The following is a 25,369-nucleotide window of genomic DNA, read 5'->3' as shown; positions in this document are numbered from 1 at the left end:
CAGCCATCTCCCAAAGCCTCTCCTCACCAAGTGCTCTACATAGTATGCCTCAGCCACCAGCATCCAGTTTTCTATGTGGCCACAAGGCACAACTTCCACATCAGCATCGCACTGGTTCCCTACATTTACCCTACTCTTTCATCAGACTCTCATCCTGTTTCTGAAATACAACCTTATCCTCCCTTACCTCCCACCTCAACTACTCCAACTGTGGAAATCCCACATCCCTTCCAAATCCTGCCAGATCAGAAAGTCAACACCTTTTATGCTTACTATAGCTAACAGTGGAACTGCTGTTACCTTTTCTAATCTTGGAAATGCCTTCTCCCCCTACCATGAATGTGTGTGCTGACTGCCTTACTATCAGTTACACCAGTTTCCAGAGAAGTATCTTGCAGAGAATGGATGCCCAGTATTCACTAAATTCAACTGCAGAGTGGTCAGTTTCCTCATTCTGGCTCATTAGCTCAGTAAGTGAAACTTAAGACCTGAACTGTTAATTTTGAGCTATAGAAATCCTTAAGTTAGCTCTAACAAAAATCTCCAAGTCCTTCAACAAAAGGAAAGTTCCTGAGATTTGGAAAGGAATTGTTTTACATAGGAATGCTAACTTCAGAGACAAAACAGTGTAATGATCAAACAAAATTCAAGTCTTCCATGAATTAAAATTAATATGATATGGTTTATCAGCTTTCTATACTCTGCATGTTGAGAAGCTCTGGGACTAAGGCACTATTTAAGGAAAGGTACCTATGAAAATTAGAATATACATGGTTAGGACAATTATGTCACCTCTGTAATTAACCGGACACAATAAAATGCTGTCCTACCCCTGATAACTAAATCCTTGACACTGTTAACAGAATGAAATACACTACTAGCCCCACAGATGTAATAATTTTACCACAGCATCAAGTACATTCTAACTTTAAACTACCTTAGAAGATAATTATTCTAATGCAAGCCTGAGATTCAAAGTCAGTGGCTGTCAGTTCTAGATGTTAGTTCATATTTAGCTTTCTATCTTTTAAACATAATGCATCAAGCACACTGGTACACGCCTGGAACCCCTAATTACTTGTGAGGCTAAGGAGCAAAAGTCTGAGACCCAACTGTCAAGGCTCAAGACCCTGTACCTCACCAGCAGTGCCAAGTTCAGACCTCAACATCACACACAGCCACACACAGACAGACACACATCAAAAAATAACTGCTTGCTTCAAATTTGTCTGGGCTTTTCATTTTTGTGACATGATACAAGAAGACTTATCAACTATCTTAAAATACATTGTTTTTACAAAGCAACAGATTTGTAACTTTTAAAATATATTTTTTATTAACCTACTTTGACAGTAATTACAAAAGCTTGAAACAGTCATTCCAAGTAGTCATGAAAGGCAATTTCCTTAAAAAAAAAAAAAGACAAAAATATCCATATTATGTTTTGCTGCTTTATACACAGGAATGATCTTACATACCAGTCACTTGCAACAATCACCTGTAAAAATTAAAAACATTTCTGTGTGTCTGGAAGGCAGAGTGAACTCCATGATGATATGTTTTCACATTAACCAGTATGACAAAGCAGAAGAAACTTGAGACTGTGATAACAGTGCAAAATAAAATTTACACAACAGGCACTTTCAAGTCAGCTACTGTGCAACTTGCACATTAAATGTTACTTGTATGCATCTCATTTCATCAAAGGTTATCAACCAGGGAAGCCAATGTTCCTTTGATGCATACTCAAAAACAAGTTTATGATCCAAATACTGTTCATTGCAATACATGCAAGACAGACCCTAAATAAAAAGAAGTCTTCTGAAAGAAAATGAATAAAAACAAAAAGCAGCCAGGAATGAAGCATTTACAAGCACTGCATAAGGCCTTTAGGTGTCAGATCAGTGTTTTAAACCCCTTCGTTCTCAGGTAAGGGATTAAGAGGCCGAGAGAGGCATCGTCTGCGAGGGTGAGGATACTGGAGGCTGGCAGTGTCAGCATCGCAAGAGTGCTCTAGCAGAGGAGGAGGAGGAAGGAGCTGGGCATAACTGGACCACCTCGATCCAGCCCGTGGGGAGTCCAGAGGGGGAAAGAAATACCTGAAACAATGAAGACAGGAACAAACACCAAAACAAAACAAAAACAACAGGAAAAAAAGAAAAGAAAAAAAACAGAAGAAAAAGAGAAAAGTAGTAAATACAAAGAGAACCAAAGAGAAGAAAACACATGCTGGAAAAAAAAGCTTTAGTATATTCATGCCAAAACTAACAGAACATAATAGCACAAATCAAGACCCTTACTCAAATCAAGATTGCTTAAGCAAATATAGAAATTTGAAAGAAAGAAATACAATCTGTTAAACTCAAAATGTCAAAAAAAATTATCAGTATGAATGTCACAAAGAAAGACGTCACTTTCTAGATCCGAAACATTCTCCAATCTTTCAGAGAGAGGTGAAGCTGTGACCACAGACCCACTCTGCCGCTCTGCCCGGCCGGCATCTCAGCACACACGATGCCAAGGACTGCGCACACTCTACACAGCACGGCAGGCGTTCAACCTACTGCTAAAAATGTGCAATGGGAACACACTTGTTCCTCCACAAGAACCTTAGAATAACTGCAGGATTTTGATAAGTAAAAGGCTCAAAGAATCTTCCGCACTACTGTTATTCTTCTGCCACTTTATAACTTACCCATAACAGCACACACGTTAGCAAATATGAAGATTTATGGCTTTGTCAGGGTCAGAACTTTCGAGGATAGGAATTCATCAAAACAGCAAACTAAAGAAATCCTGAGCCGTGGAATGCTAAGTTAATTTGCATGCACACATTCAGTAAAGTTTTTAACTGTTTGTCTTATGTTTCCATATTTGTTTTGCTAGAAAATTTAAGTTGTGGAATCACATCATAAATACATACATGCATATTATTATTAGAAACATTTATCTCTTTAGTGTATATGAACTGAAAACTTATAAAAGAGTTTCCATGTTCCTTTACCAAATTATAAATGAAACAATACTAAATGTTCCACTTGGCTACAAAATGCACAAACTACTTTCATATTAGTACTACTTTACTAATCCACTCCTTTAATAATATTTTTTAAATATTACAAAGAAATGACAAAGCTGTATAGAATATCATATATAAAACAACTCTACAAAAGTTAAACAAATTAGCACTCAAAACAATCTTTATGAAAAATATTTATTCAATATTCAAATTAAAATTATAAAAATTCATCATTTTGGCTTATTGTTTTAGAAAAAAGAAATATACTTCTATTCTCCAAATGGAATAAAATGATAGTTTACCTCCTCCCAACTACTTATAAGGACAATCACAATCATTTTAATTTTTAAACCCAAGTTAGCTTCAGGAACATTTCAAAAAATTGTTTTGGTGACTGTCTCTCCATAAAAAGCCTCTCCATTTATATTTAAAGTTTCAAATAGTGTCAATAAACTGACTAGTACAAAAAAAAAGGTCTCCACTGTATTTTTAAAGGCCTTTGGACTGCATTTTGGTAGTGAACGGCTGCTGGTATCTCGGGAGAGGTCAAACGGCGCTGGAGAGGGGAAAGGAGCTCACTCTCCACTCCTGTGTGCATGCAACAAGCAGCAAACAGCAAAGTTATCCAGTTAGCTTGTGCTCAGCTGTGCTTTCTGTCAAAGGACATAATACAAATGGAGAAGGGAAAATGCATCACAGATCTCACACAGAGGTCATCTGCACAACAAGAATACAGATCAAAACATCACAGCTAGTACAAAAGAAAATACGCAGTACAGGCAGCACCCTGAACCACATTTTAAAAATTAACCCTAGTATTCTTTGCTTCTTGAAATTATCTGTGTAACCTGCTATCCTGTATGGCAGCCTGAAATTGTTTTAACAGATGCAAATACTTAAAGCTTCAAAATCAAAAAGCAAGACATCTTTATAAATGTAAAATAATATAAAACTAGTTAAAGCTTCAAATACAATTTTTTTCCACTTAGGATGACAATTAAAACACAGGACAATTATGATGTTTCTAAAGTTGCCTGAACTCTTCCAAATTATTCCAAATGCATGTTAATAATCTTATCTTACAAATTCACATATTTGAAACATGAATATGAAAAAAGGATGACTCTTTACATGTTTTAAATATTCTTTATTATGCAAAGCAAGAATCTAACATATGCTAAACATTCCAAAAATCAAGATATCAGATCTTATCATTTCCTCTTATAATCTCCATTAACATTTTAAACACAAAACCCAATTCATTTAACTCACTCTCTTCTACAAAGCATTAGTTAATATATTTTATTTAAAATTTGTTTGACTTGATACAAAGGCCACATTATGAGCACTGAAAACCTTAATGCTCATGTAGGACTAAACCTTAAACTGTACTTCCTTTTCCTCTTGCTGCTGCCAAAACACAGCAAAACTTAAAACAAAAGCAAGAAACCATTCTACTGACAGACCACTAAATTTCAGAATCTAAAGGCTTTACAACCTACCTGTAAAAATTATGAGACCTTACAAAATAAAATTTTAAATTCTATTGTCAAAATTATGTATGAATTTTTCACTCCATCTTAAAATTCAGGTAACATGCGTTTAGCGTGACTACCAGAATCATTGAAAAAGATTATTTCTAGTTTACCACAAACAGCCTACCTGCCAGCAGAAGATCCATTTAATGAGCTTTGAAGATTTGGAAGGTTTGAACCTAGGGAAGGATTTGAGTTTCCCTGCTGAGAACTCCCATTGACTGGGCTCCCATTACCTTTCAGAATCCCAGTGCACTTCCAATTGTCCATGTAATTAGCTGAAAGGAAAATCAAACATGTGAGCGTAACTGACGCTACACACAGCAGCACAAACCCCTATCATCCTACAACTATGACAGAGACCAAGGGCTACAACTTCTTTCCAGGTGAACATGAGAGACTTTTTTTTTAAAGCTTTCAAAAGATCACTAATTTTAAAAAATTAAAAATTTCACCATCCATTTCTCTTCTTTACAAGATTAACATTAGTACAGACAATTCTCTAACCTACCACCTTATCACTTCATGAAGTGAAAATCAAAATAAAATGTTTGTCTTTACTATGGTAAATCATCTGTGTAAGAATAAAGTCCTCTTGCTTATGAAAAGCACAAGTTATGTGGTTCAAGTAGGGGTTGAAAGGCTTATCCATAGCCCTCAAAGTATGGCTTCACTCTTTGAAGGTAAAATTGATACTGGAAGGCAATGACTCCAGCAAATCCAAATTAGGAAGCCAGCTGGGGTGCAGCTGAGTGGTCTTGACTCAGCCTCAGAGGCAGAAAGGACAGCAAAACGCTTAAAACAAAATTACATTAAGGAAAGGTCTGGTGCTTCTACCACATCCTGTACTTGAATTTGGGAGGCCTCAAGCTTCCCTGACTACACTTGGGGAAACAAAGACGGCTCAGGGTAAAAAGGCAACACAGCTGGAACTGCGCAAGCTGTGTGTGGGAAGTGGTGCACAACATACACAGAGGTCTAAGTCTGATGGACAAACTCCCATGGCAAAGTGGGACTCAGACCACCAACTAGACCCAGTGCCTTGCTCAGTGTAGGGCTATGGAGAAACTGAGCGTCCCAGGGTTCCCAAACTTGGGAGTTACAGAGAGGACGTGAAGATACTGAATTAAAGGGACCGGTCAATGAAAACAATCATTTAGTAAAATCAGCCATGACTAGTCCTGCTCTGCGTGCAGAGCAGTCACACAAACCCCAGGGTTCCCAAACTTGGGAGTTACAGACAGGACGTGAAGATACTGAATTAAAGGGACCGGTCAATAAAAACAATCATTTAATGTGAGAGAATGAAAAGATGAAAATAAAGTGTTTGTAGATGGGGAGGGGAGGAGGGGGTGAAGGGAGGGCAGAGGAACACAAGTTACACATACAGTAAATGGTATCATCTCATTGCATGTTCTGCTACAACTGCCTTACTTTTCGTTTTTAGGGGCTGTTTTGTTTTTGGTGGTAACTGGATATTTAACCCAAGGGCATTCAACTCCTCAGCTTTTTCTTCTTCACTTGGACACAAGGTCTCCCTAAGTTGCCCAGTCTCGCCACAAATTTTGAATCCTCCTTCCTCAGCCTCCTGAACACTGGGATTACAGGCATGCACCACCACACAGCCATACAGCTAATATAATCACACAAGTTGCTTCATTCCACACAGAAACTTAAAAAAACAATTCAACTAGCTATTAACCATTATGATCAGGTAAACTAATAGTCTAAATAAATATAAGACAGGCTGGGCGTGGTGGCACACGCCTATAATCCCAGCACTCGGGAGGCTGAGGCAGGAGGATCGCTGTGAGTTCAAGACTAGTCTGAGCTACTTAGTGAGTTCCAGGTCAGTCTCAACTACATAGTGAGACCCTGTCCCAAAAAAGAAAACAAAAACAAAAAATAAATAAATAGATAAATAAAATAAATGAAATTAATTTTAAAGTAACTATAAAAATAATTTTTCAAAATATTTTAGAACTTATATTTTTAAATGAAAAATTTCAAGTAGAAATAGAAAGCATCCTACCTTTCCACAACCTGACACAGCCGTCATCTCCTGAAGATGCCAGCACTGTTCCTGTAATGTTCCAACTCACTCGCCAGACCTGGGAGTTGTGGTTATCAAACTGAGCCACGATATGGATTTCAAATTTTGTTGGCCCACCTGAGGAGGTAAGTTCTTTCCTATAAATTAAGAAATATATATATTCTGAGGAATCCTGAGGAATAAGCAATACCAATGGGGAAAGTGGAGTAGCTCCAGGTGCAGTGCCAGTAGCATAAATGAGGTCCTGGGTTCCATCCCCAGCACCAAGGGGGAAAAAAGAGAGAAAGGGAAAGAAATATAAATGGTCTCAGGTACCCTCACATTATTTTATAACACTGTGTACATTCACATCTTCATTTGATCCCCAGGACCTCAGTTATCCCAGCCCATGAATGACACTCAGCTATCTTATCTCAAGGAAGAAACAAGCAAGGAAGTTATTCCCATTCAAGATTCAGAAATCAGAGAAAATTAATTTAAAAAGGAATAGCAGCAGGAAGAATAGGAAAAAGAGAAGAATTGAAACTCAATTCAAAATTACTCACAAAAATGTCTCAAAGATTATTTATTTTTCCTTAAGCAAACATTTTATAAGGTACCAGTTGTTTTTAAAGAATCCAAATCATTAGCCCAGAGAAAAGGCAGGGTTAGCAATCTTATTTGCAGACAAAGTAAATTTCAAACCAAAACTGATTATAGAATTATCATACCTCTGTGAATGTAAAATATCATGTACCTGCTTTATGATATGTAATAGTGACCATGCTTTATCAGAGCTATTTTTAATGATGTTACTCTAGAATGTTCTCTCTCCAGATGATGATTAAGATGCTAATAAAAAAAAAAAGGTGCCAGGTACTACAACAGCAACAGAACTTTGCTGTTTTCTGGGTATTATTCTTCTCTTTGTTTTTTTGTTTCTGTTTTTTAAATGGAGTGTGCTGAATGTCTATAATTTTGCTCAGATGACTGCAGAACCTGGAAAAGCTGTTGCTGCTATCATAACATACTGCTATTATTGGTCTTTTTATATAAATATATAGATTTGAATTTTTGGAAACTTTAACTGTGCTGTTGACTTTGGAAAAAGTTATCCCAATTTACTGTGTTGCGTTGGCGTTGAACAGAAATTAACAGCCATATTGGTCTAGAAATGTTAATTTTTTTTTTCCATTTCTACAGGGATAATAAATATGTAAGGTATTACATATTTATTAAATATGTAAGGTCATATCCACGTGGGTTTGATTATATAAACTAATAAAGTATTCTCTAAATAATGAAAAAAAATTATAAGACTAGAAGAGCAAGAAGCAACTTAAATATGTTCAAGGACCATTTTCATCTTCAGAATTAAGGATTATTTTAATTTTACATGATTGCCTTTTCTCTTTTACTTTCCTTTTTAGTTTTTTTTTATAAAGAAGAGCAAGAAGCAACTTAAATATGTTCAAGGACCATTTTCATCTTCAGAATTAAGGATTATTTTAATTTTACATGATTGCCTTTTCTCTTTTACTTTCCTTTTTAGTTTTATTTTAGGATTCCCTATTTTTAATGTTCATATAGAGATTTCTTTAACTGAAATACCAAATAGTTTCTCTGGTGTGAAAAATTATAATAGCACACAAGATCCTAATGAGATAATTAATAATGTGAAATAGGAAGTAAAGGGCTAAAGGTGTAGGGAAAGTGGGAAGGGTGGGGGAAAGGTAATAAGGGAGAGGAAAAAAATATGAGAAAATGAAAAAATGGAAATAAAGTGTTTGTAAAAGGGGAGGGGAGAAGGGGGTGAATGGAGGGCAGGGACAAGGGGAAAAATGAGAATCAAGATCTATCATGTAAAAAAAAATATATATATATCTATCATGTAAAGGTACAGGATCCCAATAATGAATGTAATTGTATTGTATACCTAGATTGTACCAATAAACTCAATAAAAATTTTAAAAAATAAAATAAAATAAATAAAAGAATCCAAATCATTGTTTGTAGGAGTCTCAATAAGCAATTGAGAGCATACATCAGCTGGGTACGGTAATGCAAGCCTGTAATCCTAGCACTCAGGAGGCTGAGGCAGGAGGACTGAAACTTTAGCAGCTTGGGCAACTTAGCAAGTCTCTATATGCGCACGCATGTTTATAGAGACACAGTTTGTAATAGCTAAATCTTGGAAACAGCCCATTTGCCCATCAGTTGGAAACTGGATAAAGAAGATGTGGTTTTTCTATAAAATGGAATACTACTCAGCCATAAAGAATGAGAAATTAGATTCATTCATAGGAATATTGATACATATTGAGGATATACTCCTAAGTGAAATAAATAAGTCACATGTGTTAATACCGAATAGTTTCTCTGGTGTGAAAAGTTATAATAGTACATAAGATCCTAATGAGATAAATGACCATGTGAAATAGGAAGAAAAGGGCTAAAGGTGTAGGGAAAATGGGAAGGGCAAGGGAAAGGTAATAAGGGAAAAGAAAAAAATATGAGAAAATGAAGAAATGGAAATAAAGTGTTTGTAAATGGGGAGGGGAGGAGGGGGTGAAGGGAGGGCACAGACAAGGGGAAAAAAATGAGAACCAACATCTGTCATGTAAAGGTACAAGATCCCAATAATGAATGTAATTGTACTGTATACCTAAATGTACCAATAAACTCAATGAAAGAAAATTAATAAATAAATAAAAATAAAGGATTAAGGATATAGGTCAGCAGTGCAAAAGCCCTGGGCTCAACCCCAGTACCTCCCCCCACAAAAAGAGAGACAGGCCACACGTATCATCTTTTCACTTAACTCCCCACCCCAAATGTCATGGTTATACGTAAAATGTCCATCAAGGAATCCATTCTTCAGATCAGTTACTTCAATTCTCTCTTCCACAGTTAAGAGAAGGCAAGAGTATTTTAAACTCATCACTTCTAAAACTCACCTCACAGGTTTTAACGTGAAAATTCTTACATCTTTGGTTGCAACTGCCAGTGTGTGGAAAGACCGTCCCAAGTTTGGAGCAAAGGCAATGTCATGCACTGGGTCAGTGACAGTCAGAAGAGTCTCAGCTTTTGCGTATTTCCTAATGAAAACAGTAACATTTTCAGAGATGCTGTTTGCAAAACTGCACCCATCAACTCATACCATTCACTATTAAGCAGTGCTTCCCTCTGTAGGGCACTGAGTACTGGCCCCCAAAGTTGTGTCCAAGCCCTACCCCAAACCTATGACACAAAGCCCTGGAATGCAGGTGGCCCTGGCTCCAAAGTCCGGGGAGTGTGTCTCATGAAAGATCAAAGAGGAGAAGCAGCCTGTTGTGAACACAGAGGCAAGGCAGGAGGCACAGCCATCCACACCTCAGTATCAGACTTCTACCTCCAGAGTGCTGAGTGAACCAATTTTCATTGAGTCAAGCCACTCAGTTTGTATTGATTTGTTATAGCTGCATCACAAAACTTTTAATATCACGTCCCAGGTTTCCTGCTCTGATAATATAAGTTTAGCTTAAAACAGCTACTAAAAACATCCTTGACGGGCCAGGGATTTAGCTCAGTGATTCTGCTGCCTTCCTCGCAAGAGCAAGAACCCAAGTTCGATCCCCAATACCAAAAAAAAAAAAAATCCTTGATTAGTCATTGATAGCTTTTTTAAGGAAAAACTAATGAATTTCCTAAGACTTTGAGTGTAAATTTAAAAGGCTGACAATGGGAAGGTATGTTTTGTTTTTGTTTTTGTTTTTTGGAACCAAGGATCAAACTTAGGACCTTGCGCTTGTGAAGCAGGTGGCAGAGCCACTGAGCTAAATCCCCAGCCCCAGTAAGGTATGTTTTATTGTTCGGTTGATTTTTGAAACAGGGTCTGAGTAGGTAGCCCAGGCTTGCTGTGAACCTTCAATCCTCCTGCCTCTGCCTCCCAAGTGCTGGGATTACAGATGTGTGTCATTATGCCCAGACAGAAACTCAAATTCTGAAACAGTAACAAAAGGAAGCTACACCATAGTCCATCTCATCCTTAAATCCTACTACTTACTGCATCCATGAACAGAAAGCAAGAGGAAATGAAGAAGAGAGAACACTTGAGTTTTCTACTAGGTTCTTGGGGGCCGAGAATTTAGCTCAGTGGTTCGGTGGCCTGCCTTGCAAGCACAAGGACCTGAGTTCAATCCCTGGTACCAAAAAAAAAAAAAAAAAAAAAAAAAAAAAAAAAAAAAAAAAAAAAACCACTAGGTTCTTGGGTATCTTTGAGTATGATGGAAGGGACGCAAGCAGCAGGACACACGTGTGTCCTAGGTGCCCATCCGTCATTCTGCTGGGCTGATTTCCCATCCCCATACCCTTTCTGAATGCCCACCACACCAGTACTCCTCAGGCCCTCCCTGGACTCTCCTGTGACAGCACCTGATCAGCTCCCTTCATTCTTGTCTCTGCTGCGTGCAGAAGCCGTGCCCCTACCCCAAGCCCAGAATCAAAATCTGAGTTTTAAGACCTTCAGATGATCCACCTGGACCTTAACCTTTCCAGCTTACTTTCACTGCGTATCACCTGCAGTCCAGTCTCCACCGTCAAGACCAGACACAGGAAGGCGAAGAGCGCACATCCTGCAATCAGGGCCTGGGATGAATCTGCCCCTGCTAGTTTTTGCAAGAAATAGAAGCACTGAGGCACACTATACAACACTCCAGGACACCCCCAGGTGTTGCGCCCTTGCGAAGAGTCCGAAGGACACACAGCTTTTCCAAGGGGCCTGACTTCCACCCAGAGACTGTGAACTAGTGAAGGCCACCAAGACTGTGACACTGTCAGGCAGCTACCCCACCCACCTGCCCCTCACAGATCTTCCCTCTGGATGTCCCCAAGTGCTCAAGCTGAATGGTGCCAGTGAGCATCTCCCCTTCAGCTGCCAGAAGCCAGGACACCTGGACACACAGCTGGTGACACAGAAGAGGATGCACCTTGGACAGGTCCTCCTAGGCTGCCCAGCGCACGGCCCCTCTCTCCACACACTGGGCTTCACTCTCCCCGCTTCAGCCCCACTTCCTCACAGCCACCAGAACTGTTTTCCTCAGGTAAATGCAGGGAACCCTACTGCACGCTTCAGAAGCCCAACTGCTGGCAGGAAGGGAGCAAGCCCAGCAAGAGGCTCCATGTCTGCGCCCCTCTCCGTCTGTCCTTCCCAGGCACCAGCACCATTCCCAGGGTCTTGCTGTTGCTTCCCCACTCCCTGGGGCTCAGCTCAAACACGCTGCTCAAAAAGTCTGAGGGTTTTTTTTCCCTTACCTGAGACAAACTATATACTTTAATAGGAGTTAAAGCTTTTTGTAGCTGAAGGAAATGAATGACAATAAACTAAGGAATGAATAAAAATGACTTTCTGCTCCTAACTCCTACATTAGACTGAGTCTGGTCACATTGCTATTGGTCTCAGTTTCTTCATTTGCAAAACAGTGCTGATATAAAGGCTGCAGCCCCATCTCATGATATCTAAATTCCTAACACATACCCAAGTGCCCTGCGACCTACACAAGTGCATGGTACTTGCATTATCTTGAAGCCTTCTGTCCACCTCAATTTCATCACCAGGTCTTCTGGACACCACTTATTTCAAATGGTCCACCGCCCTCCACCTCCACTGCTGCTGTTCTCTTCCCAAGCCAACATCGCCTCCCACCGAGACCGCCCACGTCCCACGCGCACTTCCCACCCCGTGGTCTCGTCACCCCCATTCACATGACCTGCAGGTGTCGCCAGGTCTCCTTGAGCCTGCCTGTTCCCCAGGATACTCTCTCTGCCTCTGCTGTTACAGCTGGCAGCCCCTGCTCCTGGGCCTGTCTTCTCAGTGAACCGTCCTGGTCCCCCAACCCTTCCTCAGTGAGGTTCCCCCAGATAAAACGCTTCACCACCTGCATCGGTCAGTTCATAGAACTCATCCCTCTTTTTTTGTATTATTTTTTGTTTCCCCTGAAAGATGGTTCAGTGGGAGATCAATCCTCTTCTCCTCTTCAACCCCACATCAAGTTGGCATGTCAGAGGAAGTCAATAATATACAATGAATGAGGGACTAGTCAACTAACAAAGGAATGATATTTTAAAATTAAATGCAACTCTGAGCGCTAATGAACAATGTAGCAGTACTGACCTAGTGTTTTCATTGTACTCAAAAATCTGAACCTTGGCCATGGTGTTTGGACTGCTGTCATCACTTCCTACAGCGATCATGGGCGCGTGAGCACGAGAGCTGGAAACAAGAACAAACATTTCAAACCAGGAGTCAAGACACGGAACCCCGGGAACAAAAGCATGGGAGTGGCAGACCGGCTACAAGTCAGCCAGGCCCACTTGGCACCCAGGTCTCTGCCTCCCGCCTATAAGACCACAGCTTCAAGCATGTACCTGAGAATGTCACCCAGGAGAACTGGGACACCATCCTTCTGATTTCCTGAGCCACATTTTCTATGGCTAAGAAAGGAGGCCTTTCTCCAAAATCTCCAAAAAGAAAAGTGTGAGGTATTCAATAGATTACAGAAAAATACCTGAGACATTTTAGCAATTTTTCCTCCTGAAAAATCTAGTCATATATCTGCAAAATAAAAGGATTCCTGCTGAGGCCAATGTTACAACAAAAAGGTTTTCAATGGTTTGTACAGAAGGAGAAATGCAGATATAAGAAGAGGAGGAAAGACTGAGCCTCCAGGAGTCAGGCCCCTTCATCCTCAAGACTCAAACACAAGGAAACCTCATTTCAAAAAGAGCAAAGGTTATCAGGGAATGGTTCTCCTGAAGTGGACAATGAATTAAACAGTTTTTTGTTTTTGTATCAAATCATCAACTTCCTCTGCCTTCCTCATCCAGGTTAGTGTCACTGTGAACAAGTTACCCTTCCTTAACCTCAGCATTATCATCTGCTAGTCTCTTAGAGCTAAAAACAAAAGGTGGTAATTGAAAAAATAAATTTTTGGGCCAAGGATTTAGCTCACTGGCACTGTGCCTGCCTCGCAAGTGCAAGGACCTGAGTTGATCCCCAGTGCCAAAAAAAAAATAAAAAAGAAGTTTTGGTTCTTTATTACTAAAATTTCAGAAAATAACAAGTCATCTAACAAAAAAGCATCCACCAGAAGGTAACACCAGCTTTTTCTTTGGAAAAAATAAAGTTTTGATGAAACAGATTACCTTCACATCTACAATGAACATTTACATAAATCCAATGTAAATCTGGTTGCTACTTTTAGAATCAACTAGTACTCAAAGACAAAATACATATCCACATATTAAACATTTACAGAATGTAAATAAATCTTGCCAGCATACATGCAATATAGTAAATATTAGGAAATGGAAGAGTCAAGGTAAAGTAGAAACAAAATAAGCTAATTTCTTTTTTTTTTTTTTTCCTCGAGTACCGGGGATCAAATTCCAGACCTTGGACTGGCAAGGCAGGCACAGCACCACTGAGCTAAATCCCTGGTCCTGCTAATTTCTTTTTTATGAGAAGAACCATTATCTAAAAATTGGTAATACATAAACGAAAATTTTAAACTATCAACATTACCACAAATATCTACTAATCATACCACAGGAAGTAGAAAGTTTTATAAATGTGCTACATTCATCTTTCATATCAATGAATACCAAGGCAGGCACAGCACCACTGAGCTAAATCCCTGGTCCTGCTAATTTCTTTTTTATGAGAAGAACCATTATCTAAAAATTGGTAATACATAAACGAAAATTTTAAACTATCAACATTACCACAAATATCTACTAATCATACCACAGGAAGTAGAAAGTTTTATAAATGTGCTACATTCATCTTTCATATCAATGAATACTGTTTAAGGTAAACACAGCAAGAGCCAGTGGCGTAAGTAAATCATTAAGAAACGTAATACTGACTACCAGAATTACCAGACTTACCAGAATTAGAACTACTAACAGTATTCATTTTAGGGATGACGGAATTTTGACTTTTGTTTTATATTCTTCTGGGTTAAAATTTTTTTCTGCATCAAATGACTCTTGAAATTTTTACAAAATAGTTAAAATAAAAAGTAACTGGCATATGTAGATGGTCACAATCTACAGAGACGCCCAAAGAAGAATGACATACTCACAAGCACAAGGTCCCTAGTTCAATCCCCAGTACCAAAAAAAACAAAAACTGACATAACGGGGCTAGAAATATGAATGAGAAAATACCCATAAGGAATCTGTAAGTGAAAAAAGGAAAATGTATGAGTTTATACATGCCTGTTGTCTGTGTCTACCTGTATTACTATGCATCTGCCTGTATTTGCATAAATTTGTGTTTATGAATACATTAGTACATACAGACAAAATGTATGTAATGCCCAGGAAGTTCACACCAAAATATATACAAAGTCTGGCATCCTCTGTGCAGCAAAAACATAAAGACGAGATAGCAGAGTGAAATAGGGGAATTTATGTTAGATAATACATTTTATTTAAGAAAGCATTTTTTTTCAGGCATAGAGGCACATGTATGTAATCCCAGCACTTGGGAGGCTGAGGCAAGAAGATTACCACAAGTTCAAGACCAGCCTTGAGACCCTGTCTCAAAAAGAGAAAAAAGCATTTTTTGAGAAAATATACCATCAAAGTCTTACCTTAAAAATTACTAGCTTGTTTTACTAGGATGGTAGCATCAGAGGTTTGATACATAAGCTTACCTTGAAGGGTTCCAAGAAATGCAGCTGCAGCTTAGTTTGCAAGAGATCTCATGTTGCAGGGACCACTGGCTGAGATTCATGACATCGGGCGCCTCATATATCCTGACTATTCCGTCTGCTGAGCAGGTGGCCAACATGAGACCCATGTGCTTGGGAGCAAACTTCACATCAGTAACAGATGTTCTGCTATCCACCAGTGTGGTCCTCTTCACCTGAAAAAAAGTCATTAATAACTTAAACTGCATACAAAAAGAACAGCTGGTAGGGTCAAAGGACAACAGGGTCTAGAATCACACAAAGTCCTTCACCAATTACCAGGCACATACTCTTGAGTAAGCTGTTTAAAATCTGTCTAGTCTCAACTTCCTACAAAGTACTTGCAAAATATCACATGCATACATAATAATCACTAACAATTCAGCGAACTGTAACTCTTGTCTTTAAGGCATAAAGTCTGCCTTAAGAAAGCCCACCTTTCAGCCCGGCGTGGTGGCACATGCCTGTAATCCCAGCACTTGGGAGGCTGAGGCAGGAGGATCACTGTGAGTTCGAGACCAGCCTGGGCTACTTAGTGAGTTCCAGGTCAGTCTCAACTACATAGTGAGACCCTGTCTCAAAAAACCAAAAAAAAAACAAAGAAAGCCTACCTTTCTATGTAAGATGATCATAAAGCCAGAACATGTTAGCATTTTCACAGAAGTAGCTCTGTCATGCAAGGCATGCTGCAAGCAGTCAATGAACTGACTTAAGATTCTTAATGGTAAAAAGAAAACTTGTAATTCTTCTTAAGCACAAATGTCAGTTAACCACACTTGGCCCATTACTACCTGGCACTGTGATAATTATACATTCCAACATCACATTTAAAGCCATTTTCTGAAACCCAGATTGAACAATATATGACTGAGAAGGTCAAAAACTTTTAGAACTCAAAACACTTTACTGCCTGTAATTAGTAAAATACCTAAGGAGCGTCAGTATTAAAAGAACAAGGGCCAGGGATTTAGTTCAGTGGTTCCACCACCTGCTTTGCAAGTGCAAGGTCCCGAGTTCGATCTCCGGTACCAAAAATAAATAAATAAATAACAATACCACATAAATTTCAAAGAAGTGTCTCAGCAAACTTTCATCTACAGATAGCACTGGTTAACAGAAATGGGGAAAAATTAGTACATAAATGTACTAATGGCACTTGATTTAACTAAATACAAATAAATATACTGAAACTTCCTAATTCTATGGATTTCCCTTCTCCTCCAGAAGCAGGTGTTTGCCATAAGGAAACCCTAGTGCAAAAGCAATCGGACTAATTCATCCCCCTATAAAAGACATGTAAAACAAAAGTGTTCAATAGTGCCTGTCTTGCAAGCACAAGGACCCGAGTTCAATTCCTGATACAAAAAAAAAAAAAAAAAAAAAAAAAAAAAAAATAGTGTCCAAGCTACAAAGCTACATCAGTTATCAGTGAGTTGTGCAGGCCAACAGAATAGAATGGAGCCCAGGAAGAAATCCTCCATGATCAGCCAGCTCATCTGTGAGGCCAAGTGACAGGGGAGGCCAGTCTTTCAGCAAGTGGTGCTGGCAGAGCTGTATACCCATATTGTAACTTTGTAACCATCCAATGTAGACTATGGTGTATACTAGTTGTTTTTTTGTGGGGTTTTTTTTGTTTTGTTTTTTTTTGGTACCAGTGTTCAGACTCAGGTCTTGCACTTGCTAGACAGGCAGCAGAACCACTGCTCGCCCCACTATGGTGTACACAAAAATTAACTCACCAGCAGTCCTAGCTACTCAGGAGGCGTGGCAGATTAATCCTCCACAAAGTGGAGAACAGCCTGGACAAAATAGTGACTGGTTGAACTTGAACTCGAAGCAAGCCTCCTGCCTCAGCCTCCCAAGTGCTGGGATTATAGGAATGAGCCACCATGCCCAACAAGAACTAAATTAAAAAATAAAGTGAGGTTAAAAAAAAAAACTGTACGGGACAGGTATTTAGCTCAGTGGCACCGTGCCTGCCTCACAAGCACAAGGCCCTGAGTTCAATCCCCAGTACCAAAAAAATAAATAAAAATAAAAATAAAAAAATAAAGCACGGTGTCATGGCACAGGCTTATAATCCCAGATACTTGGGGGGCTGAGGCAGGAGGACCACAATGCAAGCCAACCTGGGAAACCAGAAAGACTTCATCTCAAAAGAAAACAGAAGAAAGACTGGGGATGTGGCTTAGTCACAGCCTTTGCCAAGCGTATGTGACATCTGGGGCCACTACCAAGAAAAAAGAAAGAACAATGGACTTTGCCCACGGAAGCCATAGACTAGCCAACAAGCCCCTGAAAAGATCACCAGCACCCTTAACTACTACAGAGATCCCCATCAAACAGAAGACACCACTTCCCACCCAGCAGGGCAGCCATTAGCAGAAAAACCAGGAGACAGTGTCACCGTGAGTGGGAATGTAAAATGGAGCAGCCACTGTGGAAAACAGTTAAACACACAACTGCCTACTATTGTAATTGTACTCCTAGGTATGTATCAAAAGAACTGACAGGAGAATGCTGGCCAATGACAGTACACCAATGCTGGAAGTAGAAAGTAAGCTCACATGGCCATCCTGACCCGGATGGCACACAACACTCAACATCAGAAAGGGACCAAGCAGCAGGCAGAGGGGCCTCTCTCACTGCAAATACCCTTTTGTGCACAACATCCACATGGTTATCTGTCAGGAAAACTAAGACACGATGGAAAAACGAAAGGCAAGTCTTCAATAAAAATGTTAGACAGGAGCTGGGCATGGTGGCACATGCCTGTAATCCCAGCACTCTGAGAGGCTGAGGCAGGGGAATCAAAAGTTTAAGCCCATGCTGGGCAACCTGGCAACTTAAGACTCTATCTCAAAATAAAAAAATTAAAAGTTGGTCAGGGTTGGGCACTGGTAATCCCAGGTACACAGAGGCAAAGGAATGAGGATTCCAAGTTCAAATCCAGTCTGGGCAACTTGGTGAGATCACCTCAAAATAAAAAATAGAAAGGGCTGGGGATGTAGCTCCATGGTACATCCCAGTACTGCCAAGAAACGAAAGCCAGAAAGCATCTGAAACATAATTCAGTCTCATTCTTTTGCTTTCAAGATGCAGAAGGAACCTGAACAGCACGTAGGCTATGTTCCTGTGCAGAATTCATCATCCAGTCCAAGCAGAGCTGGAGCTTAAAGCAGAGCCAGATAAGGAAGAGTGTTTTCCCGAGAATGGAAAGTGACTACAGAACAGGCTGGGGGTAGCTCAGCAGCAGAGCTAGTGGTTAACGCGTGAGGCCCTGGGTTCAATCCCCAGGACCACCAAAATCACATACACACAAAGCAGAAAACAACTGTCTGAAGATTTTAGAGGGAGCCTGAAGTGATTATCTAATTACCGTACAAAATCATAAAATATACTAAAATTAACTAAAATCAGATACAAAGCAAATACTCTAAATCTGTCACGAGTTTTTAACTAGACAGTGCTCTAAGTGCTCCTGAGCACCATTCAGACCCTGGGCCAAATTCAGCAGGAGAAAATTACGGAAGAAAGAGCAGCAAACCAAAAGCCAGGCTGAGCGGGGCCATTCACCAGGGGCCCAGGCGTTCAGGGGCGGAGCTCCTCCCTCCACGGGGCTCACCCAGTGACTCTGTCCACGCAGCTTATCATTCGACTCTCCGACTATTTCTTCCCACACAGCAGCTGTTCGGTCAAAAGAACAGGAGGCCAAAACCTGCCCAAATTCAGGATGGGCCCATGTCACACGCCACACAGATCCACTGTGCGTCTGGGGAATAAAAAACAAACAAAATCCAGTTCATTCACACTTCACACATTTAAGGTTTTACCTAAAGAAATGAAATACAAGTATTTCTTACTTCTATGAGGAGAAAACTGATCAACTTAACATTTGAATAAAAAAGTAAAAATTTTAAACTTTAGAAGATTCTCAATATTTAGGATGTGGCCCTTATGGAGTTAAGTCACTGTATGGGGACAAACCCAGCTGGTTAGGCATTACTTCCATCTTAACAGCTGGAGACTTGCCACACAGTTTAGTTTAACCAAGCTTACTAACATTCTACAGGTCCTCCACCTTTTTCCTTGCAAACTCTTTTCTGTAAAAACACCAGCAGGGCATGCTAGTGCATGCCCCAGCACTTAGTAGGCTGAGGCAGGAGGATCACCGTGAGTTCAAGGCCAGCATGGACCTACAGAGCATTCTAGGCCACCCTTACACAGTGAGACCTTGTCTCAAAAAAAAGAAAGAAAGAAAGAAAAGGAAATAGCCTAACAAAAATAAATTAAATTAGCCCAAATTATATCCTTCAAAACTTGTAGTGACAGAAAGATTAGTGGTCACCAATTGCAACAGGGGAACAGGAGGTGACAGGTGAATGGATACAGGGCCTGCTTCCTCTTAAGATGATGAAAACGTTTTGGAATTAGAATGGTAGTAAGTACGCATCATGAATATCTCTAACTGTATACTTTACACAGTTTCCCCCCATGACCACAGTGCTAGGAATCAAACTCAGCGTCTTATGCATGCTAGAAAAGTGCTCTAACACTGAACTATACCTCCAGCCTCTCTAAACTGTACTCCAGTCGGTATTATGGTGTACCAATGCTTCAGAAGATAATTATGTATTTGGGTCTGGGCATGAGGATCAGTGGAAAAGCACCTGCCTAGCATGCACCCTGCTAAGTCACAATAATGTAACAATTATAATTGCTTCGGCCGGGTCTGTTGGCACACGCCTGTAATCCCAGCACTCAAGAGGCTGAGGCAGGAGGATTGCTATGAGTTCAAGACCAGCCTGGGCTACATAGTGAGTTCCAGGTCAGTCTCAACTACATAGTGAGACGCTGTCTCAAAAAACCAAAAAATAATAATAATAATTATTGCTTTGAAACTCCACAGTCCATAGCAGCACACAGTGCTAAAGGAGTCAGCTGATGGGTGAGTCGACAATGATCCTCTAGGAAAAGAGCTGCCAGGGCAGAAGTACACGTGAGAAGCCCATATCCCTGTATCCTGAAATCTACAGAGATCCCTGATTTACATACTTCAACTTAACATTCTTCAACTTCACACAGGCATGAAAGTAACACTTCCCTTCAAATCTTGGGTCGTGCTCTTTCTTGGGCTACAGACACCAGTATGTGTCTTGGGATGGGTGACAGCGCAGGAACTGCAGCTCCCAATGAGCCAGACCACAGAAGCATGAGGGACACCACACACGCTACATAGGCTGTCAGGCAGGTGGGGTGAAGGAGTGCATTCCCAATATGTGATGGCTTCACTGGGACATCAGCTCATCATTAATGGAGGAGCACCTGGGAAGTCCTGCACCACTACTTTCATATCGGAAGAATATCCAATTCCTATTCTACAACTCTTCCTACTGGCTGAAAAGAAGCCAGAAAAGCTTCAAGTTCTCACTGCTGATGTTTCCCACCTGTAACACTCAGAAAATGCCATGCTTCTGCATATCTAACTTGTTTTACACTGAACAATATGAAAACACTCTGGTAACCCAGTAACTTCTACATGGTAACAATGTCACCAATCACAGGTAAACTTAAACCCTTATTTTTCACCCTGTTTTGTCCAGTTTGTTTTACTTTCAATTTCTACTTATATAGAGCTATCATGTAAAAAATGTACTAAGCAGGGCCAGGGGCCTCAAAAGCACAAGGTCCCAAGTTCGATTCCCCAGTACAAAAAAAAAAAAAAAAAGCACTAAGCAAAAGTTTTGTTAAATGTTACATTCCTAATAAATTGCAATCTAGCTTTTTGAAGAAATCTCCACATTTATTTCCAGAGTGGTTGCACCAGTCTACACTCCCACCTACAGTGGAGAAGGGTTTCTTTTTGCCCCACAGCCCTGTTAGCATTTGTTATTGGTTGATTTCTTGCTAAGTCATTCTTTCTGCAGTGAGATGGAATCTTGGTGTTGTTTTAATTTGCATTTCTCAAGTACCAGTGATATTGAGCAGTGATATTGATATTTTTACATATTTATATGAAAAAGAAGTTCCATTTGACCCAGCCATTCCCCCTTCTCAGTATCTTCCCAGAAGAATTAAAAGCATATTACAATGATATACACACACCCAATGTTCACAGCAGCACAGTCTGTAATAGCTAAATCTCGCAAGCAACCCAAATACCTATCAACCCATAAATGGATAAAGATGTGGGTTTTATTTAACACAATAGAGTACTACTCAGCCATAAAGACCCTGCTCTTAAGAGAAATATATTGGACACTGTTGTGAAAATACCACACTGTTTCTCTGGCGTGAAAAAGTGAAACTAAAAGAAGACCAAAATGTATAATAAATATTGTGAAATAGGAAGAAAAGGTTCAATGTGAAGGGGCACAAAGGAGGGAGGACAGGGAAAGGAAGAGAAAAGAAAAACAATTGAGAAAATATAGATAAAATGGAAACAAAGCTCTTGTAAATAAGGGGACAAGGGGTAGAAAGGAGGGGAAGGGAATGGGAAAGAACATGAATAAAGATAGATCATGTACAGGTACAAATTCCACATGATGAATGTGATCATAATGTATATCTAAATTATACCAATAAACTCAATCAATGATAAAAAATGAAAAAAATTCAATGAAAAAAAATTTACACAATATCCAAAAATAAACTGCAATCTAAAGAATAAGGTTCACATGAAGATGTCCATCATACAAAAAAAGTTCCAAACCAGCCACATTTCTGGATGTTTATGAAGAGCCATTAAAGACATAGCAGGTATGTATGAAATACATTAGTAATAAGCAGCAAAATGTAGGGATTTCCTTTTGAAATGAGGAAAATGTTTTGGCACTAGAAACAGGTCACAGTTGTATAACACTGTGAATGAAGTAAATGCCACTTGTTTAAAATAATTTCATATGTGAATCACTTTAAATTTTTTTGAAAGGGCAAAAATTTTGGATAAATTCTTCATCAAAGAAGATATATAACAAAAAAAGAAGATGATATATGAAAGCCAAATAAGCATGATAAAATAAAACAAACTTAGCTATTAAAAAATATATAAATCAGGGCTGGGCATTTAGCTCAGTGGCACTGCACCTGCCTTGCCAGGGCAAGGTCCTAAATTCAGGCCCCATACCACAAAAACGGCTATAAAAAAAAGATAACATCAATGTAGGCGAGAATTAGAGAAACTAGATGAATTATATATTGCCTGTGGGAAAAGAAAATGACACAGCCACTTAGAAGAGAGTTTGGCAGCATCTTAGAAATTAAAAGAGATGCCGAGAGCTGGATGTGGTGGCCCACATCTGTAATCCCAGCAATCTGGGAGGCTGGGGCTGGATAGCAAGTTCAAATCCAGCCTGAGATTGTCTCAAAATAAAAAAATAAAAGAGCCAAAGGGCTGGGGACGAAACTCAGTGCAAAAGCCCTAGGTCCAATCCTAAGCATTCAGGGAGGGGAGGAGGGTGGGGGAATAAAACTATCTATGAAACAAAATGGCTGGGAATGTAGCTTAGCAAGTGTGAGGTCTTGTTCAATCCCTGGTACAAAATATATATATATATATATTATATACGCATATATGTATATGTGTGTGTATACACACACGCACACGCGTGTGTAAAGAAGGCTGAAATGCTAGGAATAGTTACACCAGAATGCTACAGAATTACAAATTTTCTTACACTTAAATTCTTTTAAATATATTCTTATTATTTTAAGTGAAAAAATATAAAATATCCAATCTATATGGAGATACCTCAAAAAACTAGAATTAGAGGCCCCATTTGACGCAGCTATTCCTCTACTGGGTATCTTCCCAAAAGAACTAAAAGAATCATACCACAGTGATATATGCGCAGCCATGTTTACAGTGGCACAGTTTGTAATAGCTGAAACTTGGAAACAGCCCAACTGCTCATCCACTGGAGACTGGATAAAGAAGATGTGGTTTTTCTATAAAATGGAGCACCACTCAGCCACAAAGCATGAGAAACTAGAGACATGTGTAGCTACATGGATGCACACTGAGGCCATACCTTTTTTTGAGACAGGGTCTCACTATGTAGTTCAGACTGCCTTGGAACTCACTGTGTAGCCCAGGCCAGTCTTGAACTCGCAGTGATCTTCCTTCCTCAGCCTCCCAAGTGCTGGGATTACAGGTGTATGCGACCATGCCCAGCTGAGGCCATACTCTTAAGTAAAAAAAAAATAGGAGACACATGTGCAAATACAAAAGTTTCTTTGATATGAAAAACTAAAAGTGTAAATAAGGACAGAAATGTATAACTGATAATGAGAAATAGGAAGAAAAGGTCTAAAGAGGTAGGGGAAATGGGAGGGATAGGGAAAAGGAAAGAAGGAAAAGAAAAATATAAGAAAAGGGGAAAAAAATGGAAACAAAGTCCTTGTAAATAGGGAAGGGTGGAGGGGATAAAGAGAGGTCAGGGGAACGGGGAAAAATAAGAACCAAGATATATCATGTATCAGGTCAAAATCCCAATGATAAATGTAACTGTATTGTATGCCTAAAATGTACCAATAAACTTAATGGGGAAGAAATGTAAAATATCTTTCTAGGAAAAGAAATACCTATAGATTTTATGAATTTCTCAAAACTGAACAGTAAGTCTTTCACACTATCAAACAGTAAATATTTCAATTTTTTTAATCATTGTGAAAATACTAACCTTCCAGCTAGCTGTACAATACCAATCTCCACTTTCACTTTTATCCCAGACCTGTAAAGAAACAAAAGACAGGTATTTTATATAAAGAATTCCTACAAATTGATACCCCAAAATAACCAGACTGAATCAGTACACTGGAGCCAGGCACTGAGGGATCTAAGTACACAAGCTGACAAGTAGTAAGACAACTGCAACCACAGTCAATTGTCTAGTATTTTCCCCACTACTGGGGATCAAACCCATGGCTTTATGCACATCAGGCAAGAACCCAGCCACACTCACAGCCTCTCAACTCCCTCAGCAGACGGTGTCATTTTTCCCAGGGCCCTGACTACTGAAACATGGTTCACAGGGCTGATGGAGGATTGGGTTCAGTGAGCCCCAGGTTCTAACATCTTCATCGGCCAAAGAACACAACGCTTTCCTGCATGTTTAAAGGCATCTTATAAAGCATGCATTGCTAGTTCATCACCTTGCAGCCAAGACGCTAATTCATGCCTGAATGAGCCCATGAGACACAGGAGTGTGAGCCGATCACAGCTCTCCTGTGCTTAAAGAACACCAGCAGACATTTCCACCCGACACCTGGTAACCATTTCAAGCTACCAAATAACCAACAGAACAAAACTCATAGCAATAAGCCACCATGAGAAGAATCTGCTTACAGTATATGCTAAAGTAGATAGACAGAATGCCACACTGTTCCACCACGGCTGGTAACAAGTGTTCAGAAATTCAAGGTGTACAGTTCCACACCTTACAGATGGTTCACTTTGGGGTTGTACATAAATTTTAGCTACTAAGCAAATTCACAAATACATAACCCACAAATAACACAGGTCAAACCACATGTGCAAAAGTTAAAGCAAAACATTTAACTTTATTATTGCAAAATATTACAATTACAAAACAGATGCCAATTGAACTTTTTTAAAAACATAATCCCCAACATGGCAACAATGCTTTCAAATCAATACCCTTAACTAGCAACATAAAATGGTTCAAGTGGGGATATATCAGTGCTACAGGCTTGTGTATCATGTGGGAAGCCCTGGGTTCTATCTTTAGCACTGCTGAAATGAAAACAATTTGCCAATTCTTTTTTTGGGGGGATACCAGGGATCGAACTTGGGACTTGTGCTTGTGAGGCAGGCGGCCTTGTGGGAGCTAAATCCCCAACCTTCAATTTGCCAATTGTTAATCAAAATGTTTAAAGCTGGGCCAGGCATGGTGGCGCATGCCTGTGATCCCAGCACTTGGGAGGCTGAGGCAGGAGGATCACTGTGAGTTCGAGACCAGCTTGGGCTACATAGTGAGTTCCAGGTCAGTCTCAACTACCTAGTGAGACTCTGTCTCAAAAAAACCAA

The 25,369-nt window shown here is 39.7% G+C and overlaps 1 protein-coding gene across 1 annotated transcript in view; it reads right to left on the bottom strand.

Moving 5' to 3' along the window:
- Positions 1 to 1,407: 1,407 nt before the first annotated feature.
- The window catches only part of Seh1l (SEH1 like nucleoporin), a gene marked incomplete at its 5' end in the record, with an annotated part of 24,933 nt that continues 971 nt past the window's right edge, over positions 1,408 to 25,369 (bottom strand). Inside the window, 8 exons of the mRNA XM_010639035.3 lie at positions 1,408 to 2,099; positions 4,682 to 4,832; positions 6,587 to 6,744; positions 9,544 to 9,684; positions 12,738 to 12,836; positions 15,286 to 15,497; positions 18,947 to 19,093; positions 24,003 to 24,053. Coding sequence (XP_010637337.2) covers positions 1,910 to 2,099; positions 4,682 to 4,832; positions 6,587 to 6,744; positions 9,544 to 9,684; positions 12,738 to 12,836; positions 15,286 to 15,497; positions 18,947 to 19,093; positions 24,003 to 24,053 — 1,149 coding nt within the window. The remainder of the gene's footprint in view (positions 2,100 to 4,681; positions 4,833 to 6,586; positions 6,745 to 9,543; positions 9,685 to 12,737; positions 12,837 to 15,285; positions 15,498 to 18,946; positions 19,094 to 24,002; positions 24,054 to 25,369) is intronic.

Source organism: Fukomys damarensis, unplaced genomic scaffold (assembly GCF_012274545.1).
Source record: "Fukomys damarensis isolate Sample0158 unplaced genomic scaffold, DMR_v1.0_HiC HiC_scaffold_30, whole genome shotgun sequence".
Lineage (NCBI taxonomy): Eukaryota > Metazoa > Chordata > Mammalia > Rodentia > Bathyergidae > Fukomys > Fukomys damarensis.
The sequence above is the reverse complement of the archived record's forward strand: the minus strand, read 5'-3'. Positions and strand labels throughout refer to the sequence as shown.